Genomic DNA, 21423 nt, shown 5'->3' on the forward strand with positions numbered 1-21423 from the left:
CCACCCAAAACAAAACAAGAAAAACTAGATTTTGGGTAATTTTTATATTTTGTTTTTGAAAGTTTTTTTTTATGAAAAGTTTCCAAAACCGAAATGTTAATTTTGACGAAACTTTTATCTTTGACTCCATATCAAATAATTTCATATTTCTAAAACGCAAGAGGGATTTAAGAAAAATAAAATAAAATAAAATAAATAGTAGAACAGTCAACGGTGCGAACATTTAACACATTATAAATGTGTTTAAAGTACATATATAAGGCAGTGTGAAGACTTATATTTTTGTGACATGCTATTTTGCTATTTTAAAGATTCAAAATTATTCAACAACTTTGTGCACAACTACGTTTTGTTAGTTAAAGTGTCCAACCCAAACTTCAAGTTGAAACGTGAAATAGCACTTCCCGCTTTCAAAAAATACTAGATATATCAATGGAATTGGAAAACATGCAATGCCCGTAGCTCGTAAACTGAAACCAAATAATCATCTTCATTTTTTACTATAAATCTGTTAGCGTATCTAATATTATCTATGTATAACAAAATGATTACATTAAATACAATCATAAATATTAAGGAACACAAAGCACAAGGCTTTCTATATTTACACCATCTGTTGCTACCACGGTTTTATTGCAACAAGGAACACTAACACTGGGATTTCGAAAGCACAATCATGTTGGTATAGAAGTATGATCAGCTACATTTGATGGCTCAGAACTAACGCCAATTAGGTGGCATCTTGGTGGAGGAAGGTTTTGAAGAATCATCCAAAACCTTAGCAAGGGACCGATACTGTAATTTCACACTCTCTGCATTGTCCAGTGTCTTCACCACATACCTGTAAATTATGAAATTCCAAGTCTTTGATTAACAATGCAAGCAATTTTAAAGTGTAGCATAATGTTTGCAAGATCATTTATTATTTATTTATAGTTACAGCCTTTAACATCACTCAAGTTCACTTCACACTGGAAGTTAGCATTATATATTAGAAGCACAAAATTCACATAAGAAAGCAATTAACTGCTAGAGGAAAAAATCAGATATAGTCACTAACCATCCATTAAGGCATTGTGTTGTTACAATAGCTTCACGCCCAACAAAGCGTTGCGGTGTCCTCTTGTTTCCCTGATCCAATTTCTCTCCAATTATTTATTTTGATAGATTAAAATTATTCTCTAAGTAAACTCATTTGTGTTTGCATACTACCTTTATGATAACACGGTCCATCACAGCAAAAGGAAATTGAACACCTCTCCCCCTTGGTGGTTCTACAACAGCTGAATCTCCAAAACCACCCTGTCCTATGCAAAACATATCTCATATTAAAAGATAAGGAAAATGTCAAAGCAACATATACATATACCTAAAAATGAGGTAAGATCCTAATCTCCTTTCATCCCATTTTTCTCAACTTACAGAGACTGAAGCATAGTTCAGAATGGAAAAACACACCTGATCAAATCTCTCTCTTCGTCTTTTAGATGACCGGTAAAATTGTGACTCCTCTTCACGCCGATATGCCTGCACAGCAGCTCGAAGTGCTGGTCAGGGCAGTCAGCACAGGACCCACAAGAAATCAAGGAACAAAATTAGGATTGTTAAAAAGGATATCACTAGTTATAATACATTTATTTGTCTTCACAAAATGAAGGTATCGTATATCTGGTATTTTGCATTTTCAATATATATACATTTTAGATGAAAGGTTTGCTTAGATTTTGCTTAGTAAATGAAAGCATTGATGGAAGGGGAGTGTGTGTAGTTAGCAACTTAGCGCACTGCAAATACAGAAAAGGACGGTTTAGAAATCCTTTCAACTCTTCCTAGCCCATTTTTGTTATAGTGCTTTTCCTTTTTGTGTACATTACATATAAGCAACATGAAAGCAAAACCCAAGTGCACAAAAAGTGATCAGCAAAAATTGAAATTAATTAGTATAGTATTGTTGTTCATTTAACTGGAACTTATTTGAGTATAAATAATTGAATTTGAACATAATTTGCTTACATAGGTTTTGAGATATTGATTCCTCGGACGTGGGTTGAGAACAGGTGCAGCAAGCTTTCTGAAAATGCATCACATGAACATTATCTTAGCTACTTAAATACATGTATTCCTGAATGAGAAAAGTCCTGAAGCATGATAATAAAAACATAAGTTGCTCTAAAAACTTCTACATTCTATAATATGTTGATCAGCAACTCAAACAATTTGAAAGTAACATGATAAGTTTTTTGCAATCACTATTCAATATCATTTTCTTTACAAACTTTGTTAAAAATTCCAGTTCCATATCCTCGAAACCAATTCAATAACCTTCCATGTCCTCAAAAAGGAAATGAAATTTGGAATCTATGAATCAATTTTGAGACTACTATTGTTTTACTTTTCCAGGACTTGCCATCTATGTTACTCAGTATTACCATATTCTTATCTCCTATCCTATGTGACTCTTCATAAGTACTTATCCACAACATCCCAATTAGTTACTTTTACAGTCCTGCATGTAGTGTCACACATGAGAGAAAGAAGTTGAAAATTACCAGCTCCATAGTTAAAAACATTTTTCAGATGACTAGTCACAGAAAAGGTAAGTCCAAAAGTTACAGCATTTGATCGCTTAGAACCCACCATTCTAATAACATGCTGTATTCCACCTCCACCAAATGAATGCCCACAAGGTAATATCATGGCATCGTCCATAAGTGCACCTCTGTGTTTTCAGAAGATAAAGCAATCAAATCAAATAAAGCAAGCATAAGCTAGTAACAAGCCTTATTACAAAGAAGAAAAATACAAATGCCACCAGTTTTGAACAAGCCGGACTGATTTTTTTGGCTGATGGATCAATCAACCATGTATAATTGTGGAAATGGTTGATATTCTGCACTTAAGTTTATTCATATACCTCACACACTAGTTCTGCACAAGATTCAATCTGCGAAATAAGTTAATCAAACTCAGAAAGAGACTTACGTAACAGGATCAGAAAGAATTGCCCTCAACGACTCCCCTGACTCGCTTGAAAACAGAACGTCCTTTCTTCCACTAAACCCACAACCATTCTCATCCACCATAACTTTCTGCACAGAACCCGATCCTTCCGTGCCATGAAGATAATGTGAATAGTACTCATCACAATCAGTTTCAGCAATGGTTACAGCACTCTGTGATTTACCCAATCTCTCTCTCTGATGATGATCTTCATCAGTACCACTCGCATTGTTATGCACCAGCTGCCCCATATCACCATCCTTCCCCAACATTTCTCTAGTAGAAACTACAACAACTCAACAAAAACATCAAATTCAAAATCAAAATGCAATTGTGACATAAAGCAAAAAATTCAAAACTTGTCTCAAAATTCATACCATAAGACGAATGATGCTGTCCTTTCCCATTTGCCATCCGCTCTGCAGCAGTAACACCACCCAAACTACCACCGCCACCACCGTTGCTACCGTTGCTACCGTTAATGTCAAGAATTGGATTCGAATTGCGCTTGCTTCCATCACCAACACCAACAAGCCCTTCATCACCTTCGACATCATCGTCGTCATCGTCATCCTCGTCATCATCTTCGTCATCATCCCCGTCGGATTCGTCGCCGCTTGGAGTGTTGGCGCCACCATTCCTACTCCAATTGCGTGCTCCCGGCGGATCACGGCGGCCGGAGCAGTCGCCGTAGACGCTCCGGCGGAACTCAGAGCTCTGTGCGGCGAAGTACCGGTCGCGCTCCATGGAGAACATCTTGTCATCGATGAACCCACCAAGATCCCGGGTCTTCGGGCCCGGGTCCCCGACCCGACGCTGCGGGCCCCCGCAGCTGAAGCGCAAGGTTTCGTCTTGAAAAACGAGTGAGGAGCTGAGACCAGTTTCGATCCTCTGGTCGGGTACGAGACCTATGTCTTCGGAGGACATGGTGAGTGTGAAAAAGCTCCCTTTTCTTGGAAGTGCGAAAGGGAATTCTGAGCTAGGGTTTAGGGAAATTTTTGGCAGTAGTTGCTGCAAAACGGCGTCGTTTAGAAGGTGTTTGAGATTTTGAGGATCGAAAGAAGTAAAAAGTACTTTGACGAAGATAGCATAATGAGCGCTTTACTGGAAGTTGATTTCTACCACGTGTCGTGTTCTAAGTCGTTTCTTTTATTTATTCTTAAAACGACATCGTTTGGATGTGTTTTTCACTTTCTCTGCTCGTGTTCAAAGAACCTACATTTCCACGGGAATAAATAACTATTTTCCATCATAATTAGACGCTAATAAAATTAACTATAAAATTAAAGAATACAATTAATATTATGTCTACAAAAATTAAATTATATTCAACAAAAATATCTAATTATTAATTATTTATTAATTTTATTATAAAATTAATTAAAATATTTAAATTATCCTCATCTTTTTTATTATCTTTAATCTTCTAAATTCTTCAATTCAATTTCATTAACAATAAAATTACTATCTTTTTTTTTCAAATTTTGAATACCATCAATGTATGACCAATACAACTATTACTAATACTACTAATGTACTGTCACTACCACTACTGCTAACACCACCATTAACACAACGCAACAACAAATTGAGACAGAAAAAATGAAATATAGGAGATAAATAGCAAGACCAACAAATAAAGAGCATGCGCTTTGTGGGAACAGTGATGAGAGGTGAGTGGCTCTGGGAGAAGTGAGTTCGAAGACGTCACTTATGTCCATCTTCTAGGTGCAGAGAAAGAGTGATGTAGTTGTGGCGGTTGAAAACAAAAATTCAACACAAGTAATTGCTTTACAATCAGCACAACACACTTATCTTAAACTGTGAATGGAATGGATGATAACTGATGAGTGGATAATTTATATGCTTTTTTTACATTGTTTTTACATAATTTTTAGTATGTTTTAGTTAGTTTTTAGAATATTTTTATTAGTTTTTATGCAAAATTCACATTTATGGACTTTACTATGACTTTGTGTGTTTTTCTGTAATTTTAGATATTTTCTGGTAAAATTGAGGGACCTGAGCAAAAATCTGATTCTGAGGCTGAGAAAGGACTGCAGATGCTGTTGGATTCTAACCCTCCTGAACGCAAAGTGGATTTTCTGGAGCTACAGAATCCCAATTGGCGCGCTCTCAATTGCGTTGGAAATTAGACATCTTGGGCTTTCCAGCAATGTATAATAGTTCACACTTTGCCCGAGATTTGATGGCCCAAACTGGCGTTTAAACACCAGTTAGAGACCCTTTTTCTGGCGTAAAACGCCAGAACTGGCACCAAAGCTGGAGTTAAATGCCTAAACTGGCACCAAAGCTGGCGTTTAACTCCAAGAATGTACTGTGCACGTGAAAGCTTCAAAGCTCAGCCCAAACACTCACCAAGTGGGCCTTGGAAGTGGATTTCTGCACTATCTGCACCTAGTTACTCATTTTCTGTAACCCTAGGTTACTAGTTTAGTATAAAAACTACTTTTAGAGATTCAGTTTGTACCTCATGACATTTTTACACTTTCATATTGTACTTTTGACGGCATGAGTCTCTAAATCCCATGGTTGGGGGTAAGGAACTCTACTATGCCTTGATGACTTAATGCAATTACTACTGTTTCTATTCAATCAGCTTGTTTCTGTTCTAAGATATTCACTCGTACTTCACCATGTGATGATTCATGACACTCATCATCATTCCCAAAATTATGAACGCGTGCTTGACAACCACTTCCGTTCTATCTAAGCTCAACGTAGTCATTGAGCGACAACTTGAGTGTGTATCTATTGGACTCCTGACTCACGAGTTTGATGACATCTCCTGACAACAGAGCATTCGAATCCGTGAGACCAGAATCTTCGTGGTAGAGGCTAAAATCAATTGGCGGCATTTCTGAGATCCGGCAAGTCTAAACCTTGTCTATGGTATTCCGAGTAGGATCTAGGAAGGGATGACTGTGACGAGCTTCAAACTCGCGACTATTGGGCGCAGTGACAGTGTGCAAAAAGATCAATGGATCTTATTCCAGCACAAGTGAGAACCGACAGATGATTAGCCATGCAGGAAACCGTAGCGGACATGTTTTTACTTAGAGGACGGATGGTAGCCATTGACAACGGTGATCCACCAACATAAAGCTTGCCATAGAAGGAGCTGGGCATGTTTGAAGAAGAAGGCAGTAAGAAAGCAGAAAATCAAAGGGTAGAGCATCTCCGAAACCTCAACCTGTTCTCCACTACTGCATAACAAGTATTATTTATTTCATGTTCTTTTACTTTTTACAAATAAAACTAAGAATTATTATTAATATCCTGACTAAGAGTTACAAGATAACCATAGCTTGCTTCAAGTCGACAATCTCCGTGGGATTGACCCTTACTCACGTAAGGAATTACTTGGATGACCCAGTACACTTGCTGGTTAGTGGAACCGGAGTTGTGAAAAGTGTAAATCACAATCCCGTGCACCAAGTTTTTGGCGCCGTTGTCAGGGATTGTTCGAGTTTGAACAACTGACGCTTTATCTTGTTGCTTAGATTAGGAATAAATTATTTTTTTTGTTGGTATAGAGTCATCAAATTTGAGTTTTTTATTTTCTTTTCAAAAATCTTTCAAAAATAATTTTTCTTTGATTAAATTTTGTGTCAAACTTTTAAGTTTGGTGCTCTTTTTGTGTTCTTGTGAGTCTCTAAGGTGTTCTTGAGTCTTCTTTGTGTTTTGATCTTAAAATTTTTAAGTTTGGTGTTCCTTGGTGTTTTCCCTCCAAATTTTTGAAAACAAGGAGCATTAGATCTAAAAATTTTAAGTCTTGTGTCTTTTGTGTATTTTTCTATCCCCTCATTAAAAATTTAAAAATAAAAAATATCTTTTCCTTTAATTACTCATAATTTTTTAATTTTTAGTCTTATTTTATTACTTTGATTGAAAAATTTTACGTTTGGTGTTTTCTTATTAAGAAATTTTCAATCTTTAAAATTTTAAAATCATATCTTTTTCAAAATTTTTCAAATCCTTTTAATTAATTAATTATTTTAGTTTCCAATTTTCTTTTATTTTTGGTTATCAAAAAACTTTTATTCACAATTCACATCACCTCCCTTTCTCTATCATGGACCTAAGTGGAACTGAACAGTCTAGAAGGACTCTGGGGTCATATGCTAATCTCACTACTGCTTTATATGTATACTCCCCATTAAGGCTAGCAACTTTGAGCTAAGTCCTCAGCTCATTATCATGGTGCAGCAAAATTGCCAGTATTCCGGTCTTCCACAGGAAAGAATCTACTGAGTTTTTGGCACAGTTCTTACAAATTGCTGATACAGTACATGATAAGGAAGTAGATCAGGATGTCTACAGATTACTACTGTTTCCATTTGCTGTAAAAGATCAAACTAAGAGGTGGTTAAATAACCAACCCAAAGCAAGCATACGAACATGGAAGCAGTTATCAGATAAATTCCTGAATCAATATTTCCCTCCAAAAAGGATGACACAGCTAAGGCTAGACATCCAAGGCTTTAAACAAGGGGATAATAAATATCTTTATGATGCCTGGGAGAGGTACAGAGAGATGCTAAGGAAATGCCCCTCTGAAATGTTTTCAGAATGGGTGCAGTTAGACATCTTCTACTACGGGCTTGCAGAAAAAGCCCAGATATCTTTAGACCACTCAGCTGGTGGATCTATACACATGAGAAAGACAATTGAAGAGGCTCAATAGCTCATTGATATCGTTGCAAAAAATCAGCATCTGTATTTAAATAGTGAATCTTCCATGAAAGAAGATGCTAAAGCAGTATCCACTGAAAGTAGTCCTCCAGAAAAAGTTGCTGAACTTAACCAGCAAATACTTCTTCTAACAAAATAGTTAGCAGAGTTCAAGGAAATGTTACAAGATACTAAAAATGCTAACAAAAATATGGTAGCACAATTGGATCAGACAAGACAGTAGTTATCTGAACAGATAACAGAAGAAGGCCTAGCTGTTCAATTAAGAAGTGGAAAGACATTGAATATCTCAACTCAAGGCAGCAAGAAGCTAAGAAAGGAACAGCTAACAAAGGATGACCAATTCATTGCCCAAAATCCCTCTGAGGACAGTAAGAGCCCAGAGAGGAATGTTTCCGGCGTTCAAACGCCAGAAAAGGGCAGTAACCTGGCGTTAAACACATATTTTGCTGCCAGTTCTGGCATTCAAACGCTAGAAAAGGGCAGTAACCTGGCATTAAACACCTATTCAGCTACTAGTTCTGGTGTTCAAATTCCAGAAAAGGGCAGTAACCTGGCGTTAAATGCCATTCTACCACCAGTTTTGGCGTTTAAACACCAGCAAGGGGTCAGACACCTACAAGTACTGATAACAATCCCCTTAAGTAGGTGATGAGCGGATAATTTGTATACTTTTTGGCATTGTTTTTAGTATGTTTTTGGTATGATCTAGTTAGTTTTTAGTATATTTTTATTAGTTTTTAGTTAAAATTCACTTTTCTGGACTTTACTATGAGTTTGTGTGTTTTTCTGTGATTTCAGGTATTTTCTGGCTGAAATTGAGGGACCTGAGCAAAAATCTGATTCAGAGACCAAAAAGGACTGCAGATGCTGTTGGATTCTAACCTCCCTGCACTCGAAGTGAATTTTCTAGAGCTACAGAAGCCCAATTGGCGCGCTCTCAACGGCGTTGGAAAGTAGACATCCTGGGCTTTCCAGCAATATATGATAGTCCATACTTTGCCCAAGATTTGATGGCCCAAACCGGCGTTCAAATTCACCTCAAGAAATCCCAGCGTTAAACACTGGAACTGGCACCCAAATGGGAGTTAAACGCCCAAACTGGCACTAAAGCTGGCATTTAACTCCAAGAAGAGTCTCTGCACGAAAAATGCTTCAATGCTCAGCCCAAGCACACACCAAGTGGGCCCGGAAGAGGATTTTTATGTCATTTACTCATTTCTGTACACCTTAGGCTACTAGTTTTCTATAAATAGGACCTTTGACTATTGTATTAAAAATCTTTTGATCACTTTAGATCTCTAGATCATCTTTGGACATTTTAGTTCTTAGATCATTGGGAGGCTGGCCATTCGGCCATGCCTAGACCTTATGCTTATGTATTTTCAACGGTGGAGTTTCTACACACCATAGATTAAGGTGTGGAGCTCTGCTGTACCTCGAGTATTAATGCAATTACTATTGTTCTTCCATTCAATTCCGCTTGTTCTTTATCCAAGATATCACTTGTTCTTCAACTTGATGAATGTGATGATCTGTGACACTCATCATCATTCTCACCCATGAACAAGGTGACTGACAACCATTCTTGTTCTACAAGCGATCAAGGCCCTAGTGAATATCTCTTGGATTCCTGATTGCACGATGCATGGTTGATCGCCTGACAACCGAGTGCTCGCCTGACAAACGAGCCAACCATTCTGTGAGATCAGAGTCTTCGTGGTATAGGCGAGAACTGATGGCAGCATTCAAGAGAATCCGGAAGGTCTAACCTTGTCTGTGGTATTCTGAGTAGGATTCAATGATTGAATGACTGTGACGTGCTTCAAACTCCTGAGGGCGGGGCGTTAGTGACAGACGCAAAAGAATCACTGGATTCTATTCGGCCTGATTGAGAACCGACAGATGAATTCCGCTATGCTGTGACAGAGCATATGCAATCGCTTTCACTGAGAGGATGGGAGGTAGCCATTGACAACGGTGAAACCCTTGCTTAAGCTTGCCATGGAAAGGAGTAAGAAGGATTGGATGAAGACAGTAGGAAAGCAGAGAGATGGAAGGGAAGGCATCTTCATGCGCTTATCTGAAGTTCCTACCAATGAATTACATAAGTATCTCTATCTTTACCTTTTTGTTATTTTCGTTCATCACCATTACTATTTGAGTTTGCCTGACTAAGATTTACAAGATGACCATAGCTTGCTTCAATACTAACAATCTCCGTGGGATCGACCCTTACTCGCGTAAGGTTTATTACTTGGACGACCCAGTGCACTTGCTGGTTAGTTGTGCGAAGTTGTGTAATGCCATGGTATTGAGCTACCACGTTTTTGGAGCCATTACCGGGGATTATGAGAGTTGTGAAAAAGTATTGTTCACAATTTCGCGCACCAAGTTTTTGGCGCCGTTGCCGGGGATTGTTCAAGTTTTGAGCAAGCTTTTGGTAACATCAGTGCCAAGATCCGGCAACAACACCAAGTTTTTCGCGCCGTTGCCGGGGATTGTTCAAGTTTGGACAACTGACGGTTCATCTTGTTGCTTAGATTAGGTATTTATTTTTTTTTCGAAATTCTTGAAGATGAATTCTAGAGTTTCATGATGATTTGTTGAAATCTGGCTGGCTGAGAAGCCATGTCTAATCTCATTGGACCGCGGTTTCAACTTATCACCACAAGAGCTTGTTGATTTTCATCAATCTTGCTCTTGGAGCAGTGATCTGCTAAGGCTTGGCTGGCCTCTGGCCATGTCTAGTGTTTTGGACCGAAGCTTTCTTTGAAGGCTTGGCTGGCTGTGAAGCCATGTCTAATTCCTGGACCGGAGTCTTAGACTAGCATTGCACTGATTCCTGGAATTCTCATTGAGAATTTTGATACCTTTTTCCATTTAATTTTCGAAAAACACAAAAAAAAAAATTTTACAAAATCATAAAATCCAAAAATATTTCTTGTTTGAGTCTAGTGTCTCATCATAAGTTTGGTGTCAATTGCATGCATTCATGTGTCTAAGTGATCTTCAAGATGTTCTTGATGATTTACTTGCTCTGATCTTTGAATTCAATTTGACTTGATTGTTTTGTGTGTCTCATATGCATTTTCATCCTGTTAGTGTCAGTAGTGTACAAACTGCTAAGTTTGGTGTCTTGCATGCATTGTTATTTGATTCTTGTTGCATTTTGGTTTGTCCTTATTATTAAAAATCCAAAAATATTTTTAATTTATGTCTTTTCAAGTCAATAATACAGAGAATTGAAGATTCAGAACATACAGCAGAGGAATTGCACAGAAAAAGCTGGGCGTTCAAAACGCCCAGTGAAGAAGGACAGACTGGCGTTTAAACGCCAGCCAGGGTACCTGGTTGGGCGTTTAACGCCCAAAAAGGTAGCATTTTGGGCGTTAAACGCCAGAATGGATACCATTCTGGGCGTTTAACGCCAGGATGGCTAGAGGGGAAGATTTTGTTTTCAAATCAATTTTTTTCAAGTTTTCAAAATCTTTTCAAAATCAAATCTTTTTCAAATCAATTTTCCAATCAAATCTTTTTCAAAACCAATTTCTTTCCATTTTTAAAGATACTTACTATCAATCAATGATTTGATTCAACATTTCAAGTATGTTACCTTTTCTGTTGAGAAAGGTTTAATGTTTGAATCATATCTTTTCTTGTTAGTCAAGTTTTTAATTTTCAAATCAAATCTTTTTAAAATGTTTTTCAAATCATATCTTCTCAATCACATTTTTTTAAATCAATCATATCTTCTTAACCACATCTTTTTCAAAATAGTTTTCAATCAAATCCTTTTGATTTCTAATTTCAAAATCTTTTTCAAAAAAATCACTTGATTTCTTTTTCATTTTCATTTTCGAAAATTAAGTAATGTTTTTAAAAAAAAATGTTTTCAAAATTTTCACTTAATTTTCGAAAATTACTTCCCTCCTTCTCACATCCTTCTATTTATGGACTAACACTATCCGTTAATGCAAAATTCGAACTTCATCTCCTTTGTTAAGTTCGAATTTTCTACTTCTGTCTTCTACTCTTCTTTTCCTCTGACACCTAAAGGAATCTCTATATTGTGACATAGAGGATTCCACATTTTCTTGTTCTCTTCTCTTTCTTATGAGCAGGAGCAAAGACAAAGGCATTCTTGTTGAGGCTGATCCTGAACCTGAAAGGACCTTGAAGAGAAAGCTAAGAGAAGCCAAAGCACAACTCTCTTTAGAGCACCTGAACGAACTCTTCAAGGAGGAAGAACTCATGGCAGCCGAAAACAACAACAATGCCAACAATGCAAGGAAGGTGCTTGGTGACTTTACTGCACCTACTCCCGATTTCTATGGGAGAAGCATCTCTATCCCTGCCATTGGAGCAAACAACTTTGAGCTTAAGCCTCAATTAGTTTCTCTAATGCAACAGAATTGCAAGTTCCATGGACTTCCACTGGAAGATCCTCATCAGTTTTTAGCTGAGTTCTTGCAAATCTGTGACACTGTCAAGACTAATGGGGTTGACCCTGAGGTCTACAGACTGATGCTATTCCCTTTTGCTGTAAGAGACAGAGCTAGAACATGGTTGGACTCTCAACCTAAAAAAAGCCTGGACTCTTGGGAAAAGCTAGTCAATGCCTTCTTGGCAAAGTTCTTTCCACCTCAAAAATTGAGTAAGCTTAGAGTGGAAGTCCAAACCTTCAGACAGAAGGAAGGTGAATCCCTCTATGAAGCCTGGGAAAGATACAAACAATTGATCAGAAAATGTCCCTCTGACATGCTTTCTGAATGGAGCATCATAGGTATTTTCTATGATGGTCTCTCTGAACTGTCCAAGATGTCTTTGGATAGCTCTGCTGGAGGCTCTCTTCATCTGAAGAAGACGCCTACTGAAGCTCAAGAACTGATTGAAATGGTTGCAAATAACCAATTCATGTACACTTCTGAAAGAAATCCTGTGAACAATGAGACTAGTCAGAAGAAAGGAGTTCTTGAGATTGATACTCTGAATGCCATATTGGCTCAGAACAAAATATTGACTCAACAAGTCAATTTGATTTCTCAAAGTCTGTCTGGAATGCAAAATGCACCAAGCAGTACTAAAGAGGCTTCATCTGAGGAAGAAGCCTATGATCCTGAGAACCCTTCAATGGAAGAGGTGAATTACATGGGAGAACCCTATGGAAACACCTATAATCCCTCATGGAGGAATCATCCAAATCTTTCATGGAAGGATCAACAGAGACCTCAACAAGGTTTCAATAACAACAATGGTGGAAGAAACAGGTTCAGCAATAGCAAGCCTTTTCCATCACCTTCTCAGCAACAGACAGAGAGGTCTAAGCAGAATAACTCTGACTTAGCAACCATGGTCTCTGATCTGATCAAAACCACTCAAAGTTTCATGACTGAAACTAGGTCCTCCATTAGGAATTTGGAAGGACAAGTGGGTCAGCTGAGCAAGAAAATTACTGAACTCCCTCCAAGTACTCTCCCAAGCAATACAGAAGAAAATCCAAAAGGAGAATGCAAAGCCATCAACATGGTCGAATCCTGGGAGGGAGAAGAGGCAGTGAACGCCACTGAGGAAGGCCTCACTGGGCGTCCACTGGCCTCCAATGAGTTCCCCAATGAGGAACCATGGGAATCTGAGGCTCAAACTGAGACCATAGAGATTCCATTGGACTTGCTTCTGCCATTCATGAGCTCTGATGAGTATTCTTCCTCTGAAGAGGATGAGTACGTCACTGAGGAGCAAGTTGCTAAATACCTTGGGGCAATCATGAAGCTAAATGACAAGTTATTTGGAAATGAGACTTGGGAGGATGAATCCCCTTTGCTCACCAAAGAACTGAATGACTTGTCTAGGCAGAAACTACCTCAAAAGAGGCAGGATCCCGGGAAGTTTTCTATACCTTGTACCATAGGCACCATGACCTTCAAGAAGGCCTTGTGTGACTTAGGGTCAAGTGTAAACCTCATGCCCCTCTCTGTAATGGAGAAATTAGGGATCTTAGAGGTGCAAGCTGCAAAAATCTCACTAGAGATGGCAGACAACTCAAGAAAACAAGCCTATGGACTTGTAGAGGATGTTCTTGTTAAAGTTGAAGACCATTACATCCCTACTGATTTCATAGTCCTAGAGACTGGGAAGTGCATGGATGAATCCATCATCCTTGGCAGACCCTTCCTAGCCACAGCAAAGGCTGTGATTGATGTTGACAGAGGAGAGTTGATCATTCAAGTGAATGAAGAAACCTTGGTGTTTAAGGCCCAAGGGTATCCCTCTGTCATCATGGAGAGGAAGCATGAAGAGCTTCTCTCAAAACAGAGCCAAACAGAGCCCCCACAGTCAAACTCTAAGTTTGGTGTTGGGAGGCCACAACCAAACTCTAAGTTTGGTGTTGAACCCCCACATTCAAACTCTAAGTTTGGTGTTGGGTGGTTCCAACACGGTTCTGAGCATTTCTGAGGCTCCTTGAGAGTCCTCTGTCAAGCTAGTGACAATAAAGAAGCGCTTGTTGGGAGGCAACCCAATGTTTTATAATTAATTATTTTCTTTTGTTATTTTATCTTTTTGTAGGTTGATGATCATGAGAAATCACAAAATTAATTGAAAAAGCAAAAACAGAATGAAAAACAGGAAGAAAAACAGCACACCCTGGAGGAAGATGCTGCTGGCGTTTAAATGCCAGTAAGCCTAGCAGTTGGGCGTTTAACGCCCAGTCTGGCACCATTCTGGGCGTTTAACGCCAGAAAGGGGCACCAGACTGGCGTTAAACGCCAGGAAAGGGCAAGAACATGGCGTTAAACGCCAGGAATGGGCACCAGCCCGGCGTTTAACGCCAGAATTGGCTCAAAACGTGATTTTGAATGCCATTTGGTGCAGGGATGACTTTTCCTTGACACCACAGGATCTGTGGACCCCACAGGACCCCACCACCACTCTCTCTCTTCTTCCCCCATTCACCAATCACCTCAACACCTCTTCCCCAAAAACCCCTCACCTATCAAATCCCATCTTTCTCTTCACCACTCACATCCATCCTTCATAAATCCCCACCAACCTCACCCTTCAAATTCAAACCACTTTCCCTCCCAAACCCACCCTTAATGGCCGAACCATTACCCCCCTCTCTCCTATAAATACCCTTCTTCAACCCTTCATTTTCACACAACCTAAACACCACTTCTCCCCCTCTTTGGCCGAACACACCACCATCTCCCTCTTCCTCATTTCTTCTTCTTCTACTCTCTTCTTTTGCTCGAGGACGAGCAAACATTTTAAGTTTGGTGTGGTAAAAGCATTGCTTTTTGTTTTTCCATAACCATTTATGGCATCCAAGGCCGGAGAAACCTCTAGAAAGAGGAAAGGGAAGGCAAAAGCTTCCACCTCCGAGTCATGGGAGATGGAGAGATTCATCTCAAGGGTGCATCAAGACCATTTCTATGAAGTTGTGGCCTTGAAGAAGGTGATCCCCGAGGTCCCTTTTTCACTCAAAAAGGGTGAATATCCGGAGATCCGACATGAGATCCGAAGAAGAGGTTGGGAAGTTCTTACCAACCCCATTCAACAAGTCGGAATCTTGATGGTTCAAGAGTTCTATGCCAATGCATGGATCACCAAGAACCATGACCAAGGTGTGAACCCGAATCCAAAGAATTACCTTACTATGGTTCGGGGGAAATACTTGGATTTTAGTCCGGAGAGTGTGAGGGTGGCGTTCAACTTGCCTATGATGCAAGGAGATGAACATCCTTACACAAGAAGGGTCAACTTTGATCAAAGGTTGGACCAAGTCCTCACAGTCATATGTGAAGAGGGCGCCCAATGGAAGAGAGATTCAAGAGGAAAGCCGGTTCAATTGAGAAGGCATGACCTCAAACCCGTGGCTAGAGGATGGTTAGAGTTTATACAACGCTCAATCATTCCCACTAGCAACCGGTCCGAAGTTACCATAGACCGGGCTATCATGATCCATAGCATCATGATTGGAGAAGAAATAGAGGTTCATGAGGTTATAGCCCAAGAACTCTATAAGGTGGCGGACAAGTCCTCTACCTTGGCAAGGTTAGCCTTTCCTCATCTCATTTGTCACCTCCGTTATTCAGTGGGAGTTGACATAGAGGGAGACACCCCCATTGAGGAGGACAAGCCCATCACTAAGAAGAGGATGGAGCACACAAGAGATCCCACTCATCATGAGATCCCTGAGATTCCTCAAGGGATGCACTTTCCTCCACAAAACTATTGGGAGCAATTAAATACCTCCCTAGGAGAATTGAGTTCCAACATGGGACAACTAAGGGTGGAGCATCAAGAACACTCCATCATCCTTCATGAGATTAGAGAAGATCAAAGAATCATGAGGGAGGAGCAACAAAGACAAGGAAGAGATATTGAGGAGCTCAAGCACTCCATAGGATCTTCAAGAGCAAGAAAGAGCCGCCATCACTAAGGTGGACCCGTTCTTTGATTTCCTTGTTCTTTATTCTTCTGTTTTTCGAATTTTATGCTTATGATTATCCATGTTTGTGTCTTGTGATCATTAGTGTCTTAGTGTCTATGCCTTAAAGTTATGAATGTCCTATGAATCCATCACCTTTCTTAAATAAAAATGTGCTTAATTGATAAAAGAAAGAATTGCATGAATTTTGAATTTTATAACAGTTTAATTATTTTGATGTGGTGGCAATATTTTTGTTCTCTGAATGTATGCTTAAACAGTGCATATGTCTTTTGAATTTGTGGTTCATGAATGTTGGTCTTGAAAGAATGATGAAAAAGGAGACATGTTACTGAGGATCTGAAAAATCATTAAAATGATTCTTGAAGCAAGAAAAAGCTATGAAAAAAAAAACCGAAAAAAAAAAGAAAAAAAAGAAAAAAAAAGAGAAAAAGAAAACGAAAAAAAGAGAAAAAAAATAGAGAAATAAGAGTTGTGATCCAAGGCAAATAAGAGTGTGCTTAAGAACCCTGGACACCTCTAATTGGGGACTTTAGCAAAGATGAGTCACAATCTGAAAAGGTTCACCCAATTATGTGTCTGTGGCATGTATGTATCTGGTGGTAATACTGGAAGACAGAGTGCTTTGGGCCACAGCCAAGACTCAATAAATAGCTATGTTCAAGAATCATCATACTTTACTAAGAGAATCATTAACACTATCTGGACTCTGAGTTCCTAAAGAAGCCAACCATTCTGAATTTCAAAGGATAGAGTGAGATGCCAAAACTATTCAGAGGCAAGAAGCTAAAAGCCCCGCTCATCTAATTAATACTGATCTTCATAGATATTTTTGGAATTCATTGCATATTCTCTTCTTTTTATCTTATTTGATTTTCAGTTGCTTGGGGACAAGCAACAATTTAAGTTTGGTGTTGTGATGAGCGGATAATTTGTATACTTTTTGGCATTATTTTTAGTATGTTTTTGGTATGATCTAGTTAGTTTTTAGTATATTTTTATTAGTTTTTAGTTAAAATTCACTTTTCTGGACTTTACTATGAGTTTGTGTGTTTTTCTGTGATTTCAGGTATTTTCTGGCTGAAATTGAGGGACCTGAGCAAAAATCTGATTCAGAGACCAAAAAGGACTGCAGATGCTATTGGATTCTAACCTCCCTGCACTCGAAGTGAATTTTCTAGAGCTACAGAAGCCCAATTGGCGCGCTCTCAACGGCGTTGGAAAGTAGACATCCTGGGCTTTCCAGCAATATATGATAGTCCATACTTTGCCCAAGATTTGATGGCCCAAACCGGCGTTCAAATTCACCTCAAGAAATCCCAGCGTTAAACACTGGAACTGGCACCCAAATGGGAGTTAAACGCCCAAACTGGCACTAAAGCTGGCATTTAACTCCAAGAAGAGTCTCTGCACGAAAAATGCTTCAATGCTCAGCCCAAGCACACACCAAGTGGGCCCGGAAGAGGATTTTTATGTCATTTACTCATTTCTGTACACCTTAGGCTACTAGTTTTCTATAAATAGGACCTTTGACTATTGTATTAAAAATCTTTTGATCACTTTAGATCTCTAGATCATCTTTGGACATTTTAGTTCTTAGATCATTGGGAGGCTGGCCATTCGGCCATGCCTAGACCTTATGCTTATGTATTTTCAACGGTGGAGTTTCTACACACCATAGATTAAGGTGTGGAGCTCTGCTGTACCTCGAGTATTAATGCAATTACTATTGTTCTTCCATTCAATTCCGCTTGTTCTTTATCCAAGATATCACTTGTTCTTCAACTTGATGAATGTGATGATCTGTGACACTCATCATCATTCTCACCCATGAACAAGGTGACTGACAACCATTCTTGTTCTACAAGCGATCAAGGCCCTAGTGAATATCTCTTGGATTCCTGATTGCACGATGCATGGTTGATCGCCTGACAACCGAGTGCTCGCCTGACAAACGAGCCAACCATTCTGTGAGATCAGAGTCTTCGTGGTATAGGCGAGAACTGATGGCAGCATTCAAGAGAATCCGGAAGGTCTAACCTTGTCTGTGGTATTCTGAGTAGGATTCAATGATTGAATGACTGTGACGTGCTTCAAACTCCTGAGGGCGGGGCGTTAGTGACAGACGCAAAAGAATCACTGGATTCTATTCGGCCTGATTGAGAACCGACAGATGAATTCCGCTATGCTGTGACAGAGCATATGCAATCGCTTTCACTGAGAGGATGGGAGGTAGCCATTGACAACGGTGAAACCCTTGCTTAAGCTTGCCATGGAAAGGAGTAAGAAGGATTGGATGAAGACAGTAGGAAAGCAGAGAGATGGAAGGGAAGGCATCTTCATGCGCTTATCTGAAGTTCCTACCAATGAATTACATAAGTATCTCTATCTTTACCTTTTTGTTATTTTCGTTCATCACCATTACTATTTGAGTTTGCCTGACTAAGATTTACAAGATGACCATAGCTTGCTTCAATACTAACAATCTCCGTGGGATCGACCCTTACTCGCGTAAGGTTTATTACTTGGACGACCCAGTGCACTTGCTGGTTAGTTGTGCGAAGTTGTGTAATGCCATGGTATTGAGCTACCACGTTTTTGGAGCCATTACCGGGGATTATGAGAGTTGTGAAAAAGTATTGTTCACAATTTCGCGCACCAAGTTTTTGGCGCCGTTGCCGGGGATTGTTCAAGTTTTGAGCAAGCTTTTGGTAACATCAGTGCCAAGATCCGGCAACAACACCAAGTTTTTCGCGCCGTTGCCGGGGATTGTTCAAGTTTGGACAACTGACGGTTCATCTTGTTGCTTAGATTAGGTATTTATTTTTTTTCGAAATTCTTGAAGATGAATTCTAGAGTTTCATGATGATTTGTTGAAATCTGGCTGGCTGAGAAGCCATGTCTAATCTCATTGGACCGCGGTTTCAACTTATCACCACAAGAGCTTGTTGATTTTCATCAATCTTGCTCTTGGAGCAGTGATCTGCTAAGGCTTGGCTGGCCTCTGGCCATGTCTAGTGTTTTGGACCGAAGCTTTCTTTGAAGGCTTGGCTGGCTGTGAAGCCATGTCTAATTCCTGGACCGGAGTCTTAGACTAGCATTGCACTGATTCCTGGAATTCTCATTGAGAATTTTGATACCTTTTTCCATTTAATTTTCGAAAAACACAAAAAAAAAATTTTACAAAATCATAAAATCCAAAAATATTTCTTGTTTGAGTCTAGTGTCTCATCATAAGTTTGGTGTCAATTGCATGCATTCATGTGTCTAAGTGATCTTCAAGATGTTCTTGATGATTTACTTGCTCTGATCTTTGAATTCAATTTGACTTGATTGTTTTGTGTGTCTCATATGCATTTTCATCCTGTTAGTGTCAGTAGTGTACAAACTGCTAAGTTTGGTGTCTTGCATGCATTGTTATTTGATTCTTGTTGCATTTTGGTTTGTCCTTATTATTAAAAATCCAAAAATATTTTTAATTTATGTCTTTTCAAGTCAATAATACAGAGAATTGAAGATTCAGAACATACAGCAGAGGAATTGCACAGAAAAAGCTGGGCGTTCAAAACGCCCAGTGAAGAAGGACAGACTGGCGTTTAAACGCCAGCCAGGGTACCTGGTTGGGCGTTTAACGCCCAAAAAGGTAGCATTTTGGGCGTTAAACGCCAGAATGGATACCATTCTGGGCGTTTAACGCCAGGATGGCTAGAGGGGAAGATTTTGTTTTCAAATCAATTTTTTTCAAGTTTTCAAAATCTTTTCAAAATCAAATCTTTTTCAAATCAATTTTCCAATCAAATCTTTTTCAAAACCAATTTCTTTCCATTTTTAAAGATACTTACTATCAATCAATGATTTGATTCAACATTTCAAGTATGTTACCTTTTCTGTTGAGAAAGGTTTAATGTTTGAATCATATCTTTTCTTGTTAGTCAAGTTTTTAATTTTCAAATCAAATCTTTTTAAAATGTTTTTCAAATCATATCTTCTCAATCACATTTTTTTAAATCAATCATATCTTCTTAACCACATCTTTTTCAAAATAGTTTTCAATCAAATCCTTTTGATTTCTAATTTCAAAATCTTTTTCAAAAAAATCACTTGATTTCTTTTTCATTTTCATTTTCGAAAATTAAGTAATGTTTTTAAAAAAAAATGTTTTCAAAATTTTCACTTAATTTTCGAAAATTACTTCCCTCCTTCTCACATCCTTCTATTTATGGACTAACACTATCCGTTAATGCAAAATTCGAACTTCATCTCCTTTGTTAAGTTCGAATTTTCTACTTCTGTCTTCTACTCTTCTTTTCCTCTGACACCTAAAGGAATCTCTATATTGTGACATAGAGGATTCCACATTTTCTTGTTCTCTTCTCTTTCTTATGAGCAGGAGCAAAGACAAAGGCATTCTTGTTGAGGCTGATCCTGAACCTGAAAGGACCTTGAAGAGAAAGCTAAGAGAAGCCAAAGCACAACTCTCTTTAGAGCACCTGAACGAACTCTTCAAGGAGGAAGAACTCATGGCAGCCGAAAACAACAACAATGCCAACAATGCAAGGAAGGTGCTTGGTGACTTTACTGCACCTACTCCCGATTTCTATGGGAGAAGCATCTCTATCCCTGCCATTGGAGCAAACAACTTTGAGCTTAAGCCTCAATTAGTTTCTCTAATGCAACAGAATTGCAAGTTCCATGGACTTCCACTGGAAGATCCTCATCAGTTTTTAGCTGAGTTCTTGCAAATCTGTGACACTGTCAAGACTAATGGGGTTGACCCTGAGGTCTACAGACTGATGCTATTCCCTTTTGCTGTAAGAGACAGAGCTAGAACATGGTTGGACTCTCAACCTAAAAAAAGCCTGGACTCTTGGGAAAAGCTAGTCAATGCCTTCTTGGCAAAGTTCTTTCCACCTCAAAAATTGAGTAAGCTTAGAGTGGAAGTCCAAACCTTCAGACAGAAGGAAGGTGAATCCCTCTATGAAGCCTGGGAAAGATACAAACAATTGATCAGAAAATGTCCCTCTGACATGCTTTCTGAATGGAGCATCATAGGTATTTTCTATGATGGTCTCTCTGAACTGTCCAAGATGTCTTTGGATAGCTCTGCTGGAGGCTCTCTTCATCTGAAGAAGACGCCTACTGAAGCTCAAGAACTGATTGAAATGGTTGCAAATAACCAATTCATGTACACTTCTGAAAGAAATCCTGTGAACAATGAGACTAGTCAGAAGAAAGGAGTTCTTGAGATTGATACT

The 21423-nt window shown here is 38.9% G+C and overlaps 1 protein-coding gene and 2 non-coding genes across 6 annotated transcripts; all 3 read right to left on the minus strand.

The window, feature by feature from the left end:
* Window positions 1-466: 466 nt before the first annotated feature.
* LOC112715791 (U-box domain-containing protein 62) lies at window positions 467-4069 on the minus strand. Of its 4 annotated transcripts, none has more exons than XR_003812039.2 (8): window positions 3378-4059; window positions 2983-3286; window positions 2550-2719; window positions 2014-2071; window positions 1459-1547; window positions 1213-1302; window positions 1061-1131; window positions 467-841 (listed from the first exon to the last, which is right to left on the minus strand). XR_003812039.2 is itself a non-coding variant. In XM_025767613.3 (8 exons), the coding sequence occupies exons 1-8, from the start codon at window positions 3925-3927 to the stop codon at window positions 721-723; spliced, it is 1365 nt and encodes a 454-aa protein (XP_025623398.1). In that variant the 5' UTR covers window positions 3928-4069; the 3' UTR covers window positions 467-720. The 4 variants fall into 4 exon arrangements, 1 of the variants encoding a protein (XP_025623398.1); XR_011866677.1 differs by having other exon boundaries at window positions 1213-1307; XR_003159980.3 differs by having other exon boundaries at window positions 1213-1307; window positions 2638-2719; window positions 3378-4058.
* An 8306-nt stretch (window positions 4070-12375) lies between these two features.
* Window positions 12376-12483, minus strand: LOC112718689 (small nucleolar RNA R71). Its single transcript, XR_003161018.1, has one exon. It is a non-coding gene; the product is annotated as a small nucleolar RNA R71 (small nucleolar RNA).
* Window positions 12484-21093: 8610 nt separating this feature from the next.
* On the minus strand, window positions 21094-21201 carry LOC112718690 (small nucleolar RNA R71). Its single transcript, XR_003161019.1, has one exon. It is a non-coding gene; the product is annotated as a small nucleolar RNA R71 (small nucleolar RNA).
* Between the last annotated feature and the right edge of the window lie 222 nt (window positions 21202-21423).

The sequence above is a fragment of the Arachis hypogaea genome, chromosome 10 (genome assembly GCF_003086295.3).
Source record: "Arachis hypogaea cultivar Tifrunner chromosome 10, arahy.Tifrunner.gnm2.J5K5, whole genome shotgun sequence".
Classification (NCBI taxonomy): Eukaryota; Viridiplantae; Streptophyta; class Magnoliopsida; order Fabales; family Fabaceae; genus Arachis; species Arachis hypogaea.

Bases quoted from the DNA above. Each gene is read 5' to 3' on its own strand.
- LOC112715791 (XM_025767613.3), bottom strand. From the start codon at position 3,927: ATGTCCTCCGAAGACATAGGTCTCGTACCCGACCAGAGGATCGAAACT. The intron at 3,287-3,377 runs GTATGAATTTTG...GAGTTGTTGTAG, and splicing joins ACAGCATCATTCGTCTTATG to TTTCTACTAGAGAAATGTTG. The intron at 2,072-2,637 runs GTGGGTTCTAAG...ATGCATTTTCAG, and splicing joins TACAGCATGTTATTAGAATG to AAAGCTTGCTGCACCTGTTC.